General features: G+C 43.8%; 1 protein-coding gene across 1 annotated transcript in view; it reads left to right on the plus strand.

Moving 5' to 3' along the window:
• P3H3 (prolyl 3-hydroxylase 3) overlaps positions 1-9,627 on the plus strand; it is a 74,651-nt gene extending 65,024 nt beyond the window's left edge. The window contains exons 14-15 of the mRNA XM_069243054.1: positions 2,513-2,653; positions 9,007-9,627. Coding sequence (XP_069099155.1) covers positions 2,513-2,653; positions 9,007-9,195 — 330 coding nt within the window. The 3' untranslated portion in view covers positions 9,196-9,627. The remainder of the gene's footprint in view (positions 1-2,512; positions 2,654-9,006) is intronic.
• The last annotated feature ends 566 nt before the right edge of the window (positions 9,628-10,193 follow it).

Consider the following 10,193-nt stretch of genomic DNA (forward strand, 5'->3'; position numbering starts at 1 on the left):
ATAACAAGCTCCATTTTATTGGCATCTAGGGTTGGGCCCCAGACAGCTCTGAGCCAGGATCAGACTGAACAAGAGGAGGGGTGATGGCCCTTAAAGTGAGGCCTTTGTGTTGAACCAGCTAGAAACAGAAACATAAGAAATCCCCTTCACCCTCTGCAGGTTGCTGCTCTGAAAGAAATGCACACAGAGTGAGGGCACTGATGATACTGCCTCGGTGTCGGCAAATTACATCAGGACAAATTCAGCATATTTCTCTGGGGCCGTCTGGGTCCCAGATCCAGCTCAATAATAGCAGGCTGGATTTATCACATTTTTTGCAATGATGTAAAAATATTACTATATTTTACTAATCTGCCTACAAAGTTTTTTTTTCTTCTACAAATAGAGATGTGGTTTAGTGGCTAAGTATTCAGCTGCGGCACTTTTCAGTCAAACTCCCAGCTTTTCCAATTATCCAAATTGTGTGATCTTAAGCGAAACCTGTTTATCTCCGGCTGCATTAGCATAGTCTGCTCCCAACATTGGGAGGTAGCCAATATTATTAAAATCTGGAAAACTGGGCATATTGCATAAATAAAACATGCACAGCATCTGTTTGGTGTTTTAAGTAACAAGCAAGGGAACCCAACAACACAGGTGAAGGGTGCAGACGCTCTGCTTGGCCTTTTTTTACAATATACCGTGATATATAGTCAGCTATTCCTCATAGTAAATCAGCAGCAAGTAACCAAGAGCAAGTGACACATTTTCCCTTGGGCTTAGCGCTCATTAAAGCAGAAAAGCCGATTATCCTGAGCCAGAAGTCAAAACCGTGCTGCCGACAACAGCTCACGGTTCCTAGTGAGGCTGACAGGAGATGGATCCCTCGCCAATGCGGCGTCACCAGTAAACAAACAAAATATTGTTACCCATAGTGCCTTGCACCCAAAACACCGAATGGCTGTCTAAGGCGCGGATTCAAGCTCTACTGTCATTGGCAACAAAACTAATGGCTGAAGGGGAGGGGCTGACCCATTGCCCAATTCAAGGCTTGCTTCCTGGGGGCTGGCCCAAAATGTGATTGACTCATGAGCAAAGCAATGGCTGTAGGTAGAGGGCCTAGAGTCCCTCTAAATGGAAGTACTGTGCATGTATTATTCTTTCAAGTATTATTTTCATCACAATGGCTGCCAGACTACTAAAGTGGTCAGGCCAGACTAAAAAGGAATATTTGCCTGGTTGTATTGAAAAAGATGAAGGCCGCACCCACCACTGATGTGGTCACTCCATCCAGCAACGGCGCCAGTTTGTGTTCCTAGAGTGTCTCTTTTCCCTCAAAGCAGGCGCTTTGGAGGTCTCTGTGAGACCCTCTCTCCATCCCACCCCATATCAAGTACTCTCAAATTTAGAAGAAACCCCTCCATCACCTTTGTTAACCCCGCTTTGAGTGTCCCCGCGCCCAGCAGCGCAAGTGCCTGGAGGCGATTCAAGGCACAGGTCTGAACACCATGAGAGTCAGCTCACAAACACACCTTGGTAGCTTAAGATTGTGGGTCTGTACTCCAGGACCAGGGTACACCTGGGAGGGTCACCTGTGAAGACAGGAAGGTGATAGGATGACTCACTCTGTCGCAGGCGTTTGCTTCCTTCTGTACAGTATCCTGGGGGTAACCAAGGGGAGAGGCAGCTGGAATGCATTCAAATCCGTAGCAGGTCATGCAAATCCCTTAGAATCACAGAGTTCTGCTATGCAGGTAACACCCTTTCACTGCCAGGGGGTCTGCGGTAGGCATCTTTAAGGCTTCCTCACTTTCAATCGCTTTTATTTCTTCGCCCCTCTGCCTGGCACCCTCTCGTTCTCTCTGTTTGCCTCTCACGTGCACCTTCAGTTTTACACCCTCGTTTCTCTTTCAAAATCCTTCCTTCTATATCTCTTTCTTCTCTTTGGTCCCTTTAATTCCCCCCTACTCTGCCCACAACTCTTGTCCTCTTTCTCACTCTCTTTATGTTCTTTTTTTTCTGCCAAAATGTCTTTTGGACCCCTCTCCGGTTCTTTTTCTTTCTTCTTTTCTGTCTCACCACTTTCCCTCATTATTTGCCCTTCCCATCACTCTCACTCTCTTAATTCTCTGTCAATCTTTCCTTCACTTTTCCCCTTTTTTACACTCTGTCTCTCATCTCACTCCCCCCTAGAAACACCCTCTCACTATTAATATTCTGACGCCTTCTTTCACGCATATTAAATCATTCTAATAGCTGTATCTTGTTTTTTTATTTGCCCAATCCTCCTCCCCCTTCTTTCATAATGTTCTTTGCCCCTCCAGGTTTCAGTTATTCCTTCTTTTTGGCCCTTGCTTTCTTTTCCCTGGATCGCTCAATCTTCCCCTCCACTCCTATATTGGTATATCTCCTATAGGCATTGTGCTAAAAAGCTCTGACTTGTGACATTCATAATTTGAGGTTTATTTAATGGTTCTCTCTCAAAGGGACTTGCAGCACTAAACTCTCTGTCTGACTTTCTTGCTCCTGGCAGGCGCAGGTCCGTCCACAGTGTGGCCGTCTGGTGGCCTTCAGCGCAGGTGGAGAAAACGCTCACGGCGTGCGGGCTGTGACGCGTGGCCAGAGATGCGCCATTGCCCTTTGGTTCACGCTGTCTCCGGAATATTCCGAACAGGTAACAAGAGTTAAAGCAAAAGCAAGAAAACTAAGGCCAGCCACAATGGAAGTCATTTCTGAAAGTGTTCCTTCCCAGGAGGGTCACCCAAGATTGGGCAGTAATGTTTACTGAAAATATGTTAAATGTTAAATTTATTTCTAGAGCGCATGTATACCCGGAGGCATCTTGGCGCTAGCTCAAGGGAACAGATTATTTATGGATCTGATATGAAGAGGTGAGGAGATCCCAGTTTTATATGCACAGATCACAAAACATCTCCCCAGCAGGAGGTGCGTCTGAATTTTGAAACCATAGCATCTTTGGCTACGGAGGAACATAACGTGCTTGGTGGTAAATACCACTTAAATGTCGTTTTCGAAAAGTCAGGTCCTATTCCATGCAGGGCTTTGAAAGTGATACAGAGCGCCTTGAAGACAATTCTCTGTCTGACTGGCAGCCAATGCAAGTTTTTAAAGCCATAGAAGCATATTTAAACTTAGAGATTCCTACCAGCAGCCGTGCTGCTGCATTTTGCAGGGTTTGCAGTTCATTCAAACGCTGCTGTTGCGCGTTTGTACAGAGGCCATTACACTAGTCGATTTTTGAAAGGACCATGGGTGTGACTACTGTTTTCTGTAGGTCTGAAGGGATGTAGGGAAGAATCTTCTTTAAAGTCCTGAGGGTGTGAATGGAAGTGGATGTGGTCCCATCTGCCTGAGCCCCGAATGTAAGTTTAGAGTTTGTTAGGTAACGGTGCTCCAGAGGAATCTTGGAAGGATCGTCCGCCCACCTCCATCAGTGGAATTGGTACAAGTGTTCCCCGGTGTTTGTCATTGATGGTGTCGGTTCAACAGGACCATTCTGCCAGATGGTTATTTATCTCTAAACAATGGAGCAGGAGCTCCAGATGTACTTCAAAGGGTTTTTACTTCAAGGGCTGCTTCTCCTGTAAGCCATCGAGAGATAGGTTCACTTAAACTGTTTAGGGCGAGTCACCCACGTCACGTCTCTCAAAATGTTAATATGCCAAAGAACTGCCCGGGTATTATGATCAATGAGTGTAGTTTTGCTGTGTACTGTAGGGTCTTATGCTTATGACCAATGATCGAGGACATGCCTTCAAACTGGTCTACAACAATGTTATCCAGTACAGGTCGAGTGTGACAGCTGTGTTTTGTATCCGAGCTGCATCAAGATCAGTCATTCCTGAATCAGAAAAAGGCGTCTCTGTCAAATTCAAAAGCATTAGCTACTGGCCAGTGACAGAAAAGTTTGCACCAATTGCAGTGGTCTTTGATAATCAACAAAGGAGTTTCATCTGAAACTTTCTACATGAGTGCCATCTAACCCTGACCAATGGTGGTGAGAGCATCTCAAACTTCTCAATGCTTGGAACCTCCATCCAAGGTCATTTGTTGAATCTCTGATTCAAAATGTGGCCAATGTATTTGAGGAAGAAGTGGCTCGGGGAGGTCAACGTGAGTAAGACATTGACATTTTGGTGTGAACAGATATCAAATACATGGAATCACTACAGAAGAAGATATTAGATGCTGAAGACGCCTAGGCCTTCAGTTCCTCAGAGGGAAAGCCTCTCAGATCCGACAGGTTTGTCGGAATTGGTGGGGAAAAGAGTGCTCTTGAAGCCGATATACTAGCAATTAGCAGTCTAAGGAAAAAAGAGCCATGTGGGAGGAAACACAATGACGCCAACATGTACAAGCCTTCAGACTTGTCTCAGCACCCCAGGGTAATCGTGTTAGGAGGAAGTACAAGGAAAAGGATATTCCTCCTCACTAAAGGAAGAAGCCCTCGACTCAACGTCAAAGCAAAAAGAAAGGTGCTCGACTCCGAAACAGTGGATCGAGGCCAAGGTTTGCACCTTAATACAGAAAATGAGTTTGAGTAGATACTCTGTGCATAGAGAATACATCATGATTCCGATCTTAAGAGGACAAGGGAGGGTTTATTACAAGAGGGAGAGGAGATGCACCCTGACTCACCAGAACAACACCTAGGACAGGAAGAAGGATACATGCATGGGAACGAGGATGATGAAACTCACACAACAGCTCAGGTGGACACTGACAAGGCAACACATGGCAGAACATCCAGACCGAGTTGCCGCAAGAGGAGATTGACTGTTACCCCTCAAAACAAGCACCTGCAGAAGACCGCTTACCCTGCACTTCTTTAGAGAGCAGCAGGTACATACAGAGTCCATTTAGAAGAGGAACAGGAGGAAACATGCTTCCACATGGAGGCACTTAAGGGGAGATTTAGGAAAAGTGGTGCTGCATCCAATGCAGCGCCACTTTTCTTGCGCCCCTTAGCGCCCCCCCCTAACGTCACCATGTGTGCGCCGTATTTAATATACGGCACACCATGGCGGTAGTTAGGGAACTAGCTGCAACATTTTTGATGCTAGTTTGGCGCTTTGTAGGATTAGCGTAAAAAATGTTGACGCTAATCCTGCAGAACACATAGAGGCCCATTATAAATCATAGTGTGCCTCCTTTTAACGCCTGCTCTGTGCAGGCGTTAAAAATGCCGCAACAAAATCTCCTAGATTTCTTTGCGCCATTTTTTGCCCCCCTCTCCCCCTCCTGTATACATTATGCCTGGCGCAGGCATAATGTGGCGCAAGGGGTTACAAGGTGGCGCAATCCATGCATTGCACCACTTTGTAAATATGGCGTGGCAACTTTGGCCATGTTCGGCCACATTAGCGTAAAAAAATGTCACTAATGTGGTGCAAGGAGGCGCTAGGCCATCTTAAATCAGGGCCTTAATCCCATACAAAGGAAAAGCCTTTACTTTCATACTTTACGGAGCATATTGCAAAGGTGAAGGGAAGTCTTTAAGGAATTAACATCTTCAAAGGCTGTCCCCTAGGGTCTAAAAGCAATAACAGCCTTCTCCAAAAATAAAGAGAAATGTACCAGCTTATTCCCCTAGTTTTCCCCCAAAGCCATGAAGAGGGCAAATGCATCAGCATCTACTGGCCCTCCCCTTGATAAAGGCAGTAAGAAATTAGTTGCAGTAGGAAGGTGAATAGAGAGATCAGCAGGGACACAATGGATAATTGTAAACTCTAGTGCACTTCTCAATCGATATGGCCACCAATGGCAGGACAATATTGAGGCTTAAATGCAATCTACGAGACTTAAAAAGAGAGCAAAAAATGTAATTCAGGAAGGGAAAACAGCAGCAAACATATCTTTAAAATCTGCCTGAGATGCAGCAGACAGAGCCAGTAGAGAGATGTGCATAGCCACTGTGCTCCGGAGACATCTATGGTTGATAGTTTCAGGTGTTAAACTAGAGATCCAAACCAACATCAGCGATAAATCATTAATAGGGGAAAATCTATTTGAAAGTGTGGTTGACGAATCTCTTGAAAGAATTATAAATTCAGATGACACAGCAAAGGGCACTGGGAGTTCTGCAGACAGAATTATTTTTTAGGTGGGAACCATCCTCACGCAGACATGGACAAGGAAAATTGCCCTTTCGGCAAAAGCCTTTTTCAAGACCAAAGATGTCAGGAAGTTAACAATCAACCACTATCTTGGGACAATGTGGCACCCGAAGATTAACACATATCCTTATTTAGGCTACTGGCTCATAAACTGGTGGTTGTTTCAGCAGTTTCAGAAGAGTGTAAGCAAGGTCATTATGATTCACAGTCAATTTGGAAAGGTCTTCGCTTCTTGCCTTTTAAGAGAAAACATTTTCAGATGCTCAGAAAGAATGGTTTTCCACTCTCAAGAGGATTCTAGCACTACAGGAGCAAGTTCTGCTTCATCGGAAGTAAGAGTCGGAGTCTGTGAGGACAGTAATGAAGGTGTTAGGAATGACAGCATCCTGGTATGACATTAATGCCTCTTGCAAGGCTAGACATGCACCACCTACAGGAGTGGAGCGCGAACCAGTGGTCACAGTCAAAGGGGGAGTGGAGCCGTCTAGTGGTTGTAATGAAACCAGGGCAAAAAGGAATTAAATGGTTGGTCACACGCAAACAAGAAAAAGGGCAGACATTTTACAGAACTAGTCTCCACTGTGACAAACATCACAAACAGATCACACACACATGTTGAGATGCTGAAACAGGAAACCTGAAAACCAGGGGAGAGTGGACCCAGCAGCAGACACAGGAATTCATCAACTTGAAGCCTTTCACTCACAAATACAGGGAAAGGCAGCTCAAATCCAAGCACTATGGCAATGGCCTACATCAGCAGACCAGGTGGACCACAGTCACACTCTCTTCAGAACTAGTTCAAGAAACATGGAATTGGTCTACAGACAAATGAATAACTCTAGGTGTAGTCCTGGGGCACACTAGATGTAGATCTTTTTACAAAAAGAGGGGAAATGCAAAATGACAACATTTTTGTGTCCAGGTACCCACAGTCCAAGAGCAATGTTCTGTCAATTTACTGTGTGATCAACGAATACAGAAAAAGATGACAACGATTTGTATAGCCCCTCACTGGGCATATTAGACAGAATACACCTTCAAGCACTAACATATAACCAGACAAAAAAGATCCCAAACAGGGTAAGTTTAAGGTATATTGCAACTGGGAAGAGTCTGCCACCCAGATCATTTCAATCTCAGTCTTGCAGCATTGCTCCCAAGTATGTGAGCCAAATGCATGGAGGGTATAATAGAGGCAAGAAAATCAACTAAACACAAATGTTATGTGGCAAAGTGGACCAGAATGATAATTCAGGGGGAAAAAAGAGACTATACAACAAAATAAATGGGGCAGCTGTTGCCAGACATCTGATGTAATTAGTGTCAAACATTTCTTATCTCTTATTAAGAGCACATTTATCAGAAATTGTAGCAGACACCCAAGGAGAAAGGAGCACAAACATGTTCAAAGTGACCGTAATCAAAAGATTCCTTGATGGAGCAAAGAATGTTATCCCACCCAGAACAGCACCACCGCCAAAGCAGAACATTCATTTATTGCTAACAAGATTAATTAAATCACGCTTTGAACCAATTCAAAAGTCTGCATTCAAACATATTTCATTAAAGACTGCTTTCCTTATGGCAACCACTTCCTTAAGCAGAGTAGGTGAGATACAAGCTAAGACCAATAGCTAGAGAGCCATAAACACAATGTTTTATTGAAGCACTTTCCTCTCTTTAAATTCAACGCTGTTTCAGGGTTTCACGTTAATCAGTCATTTCAGCTACCCAGTTTTTTCAGCAACTAAAGGAACAATTTGAGGCAGTTTAACAAATACTAAATATTAGAAAATAAGTTATATACTTCTTACAGCAAATTAAAACAAGAAGCAGAACAAGAAGCAGAAGTTATCAATGCTACAATTAGTGGCAGGCAAAGATTTACATGGGACACCAATGGCTCATTCCACAAGAAAGAAGGGGACTTCAGTAGCTTTCTTAGGGATATATATTCCTGTGAGACATTTGCAGAGCAGCCACTTGGACTTCAGTAGACACATTTGCTAAATACTGTTGTGTAGATGTAGAATAAGGAGGCGAGGCTCAGGTGGGACAATATCCAAAACAGGTATTTGAATCTACCCAAACTTCACAGTCCTACTTCACTTCAGGATGATACTGCTTTAAAATCAGCGCACGCCATGTGAATCTAGAGGAGATTCACATTGCAAAGAAATTGGTTACTTGCCTGTAACAATAGTTTTACATCATGAAACTCTTCTACGTTTTCTTGACCCTCCCACCTGCTATGCGAAGAAGGGAAGTTGATGCAAAAAAGTGGGGGAAAGAAAAGAGAAAAAGAATCTGAAAATACAAACTATGTAAAGAGTCATACTGGGGTTATACTTGACATCATAGGAAGTTCATTTTAACTAAGTCTGTGGCCGACACCTACAAATGATGAATGCTTGCCTTTACACAGAGCTTCAGGGCCTTGACACTTAATAGTGGAATAGTTTGAAGCAAGTGAACATAGAGAAGTACAAAGCTGCAAAACTATTGTTAGAGGGAAGTAACCTGTTTCTTTGTATGGCAGAGCACTGAAAACACAGCAAGGCAAAGCATAAAAGCAAAAACTAGTAGGAACAACAAAAAAGGTGACTCCTGTATTATTGAAGGCATTTAAGGTGGCCTAGCGTTGGGTGTTAAACTAAGAAAGGTGAACACAAAGTAGTGATATGTACGAGCTATACAAAGAACATTGTAGCATGGAAATATATATGTCCCATGATGTTGACGTTTACCAATATCCCTGGTCGGAAGTCGATTTTGAGTTTATATTGTTATCCTACTACAGCCCAAGAACAATTCACACTGCCCACCCTTCCTCAGTTAGCGACCATTGTGCCTATCTGGCCTCACCTTCACTTTTCCTCCATTTCAGGAGAGAACGGAAGCCGAAGAGTATCTCAAACAGATGGAGCTATCAGCCGCCAAGACATCTCAGGTGGAAGAGAATAGCAGGCGAGAGCGCGGACATTCCCCAGAGCCTCCAGGCACTGGCGAGAGAGGGGATCACCAAGCCCGGACACACAAGAAGAAGGCATCAAAAAACAGAAGAGATGAACTCTAAGAGCAGTCCTAGAATGGTGGAAAGATTTCGATGTGTTTCAGAGACCTGTGTCCTGACAGTGGCTACCAGAATGTACCTTTGGACATTCCTTCAGGTCCCTCAGGCCTATCTCTCCAGCTGAGGAGGGGATTCTCAGGGTACTGTGGCCATCCGAGGCGCTTACCTGGTCTTCAGCTGGACTTCCAGATGCACTGCCTACACCAGAGCGGGGCCTGCATTTTGGCCCACTTTTTATTGTGAGGACACAAAGTTGACTCTCTTATTTAATTTCATTGTCTAATTGATGTGTATGGGGTGTTTGGTCTCTCATGTTTGGGCCTTGAAGGTTCAGCAGTGCAGAAGGTATGCTGAATGCTGCCAGAAAGACAAAGGAGAAGATGGTATGAACATTGGACAACAATAGTAAACAATAATAAAAACAAGTAGAATGAATGTTTCCCATCAGTTTTATTCAGCTCAAAGAACAACGTCTCACTGCAATCAAATGGTCAGATTTGGCACCTAAAGAACCATAACAGAAATACTGTCCCAAGCACACTGAATGGTAAAAAAGACAGAAGGAGCATTTTGTCTATCAACTATTTCCCATCCAGTGGTACAACACAAAAGGCAGGGCATTTGGTCAGTCGAGTCTGTCCACTCCAACAGTTTCACGTAGAACAGAAGTGAATAGTAGACTGTTTTGATAACCCCTGCCCCGAAGTAAAACACAGAACAGAAGCAATGTGCCCCCTGATAATAGAAACCAAAATATCGATGTGACACAATATCGTGGACAGAATATAAAAAAAAATTGGCAGGTAACTCTAGATTTTTCTATACCTAATGCCATAAATATAAATATATATATATACACACTCACACACACACAATATACACACACACACCTACGCAGTACATATATCTTCAAAGTAGGTAGATGTGGAGTTAGGAATACTAAATCTATACTTCTCTATACCCACTTACCTTTTGATATTTCGTACCTCGATATGTTGTCC

The sequence above is a fragment of the Pleurodeles waltl genome, chromosome 7 (assembly GCF_031143425.1).
Source record: "Pleurodeles waltl isolate 20211129_DDA chromosome 7, aPleWal1.hap1.20221129, whole genome shotgun sequence".
Taxonomy (NCBI): domain Eukaryota; kingdom Metazoa; phylum Chordata; class Amphibia; order Caudata; family Salamandridae; genus Pleurodeles; species Pleurodeles waltl.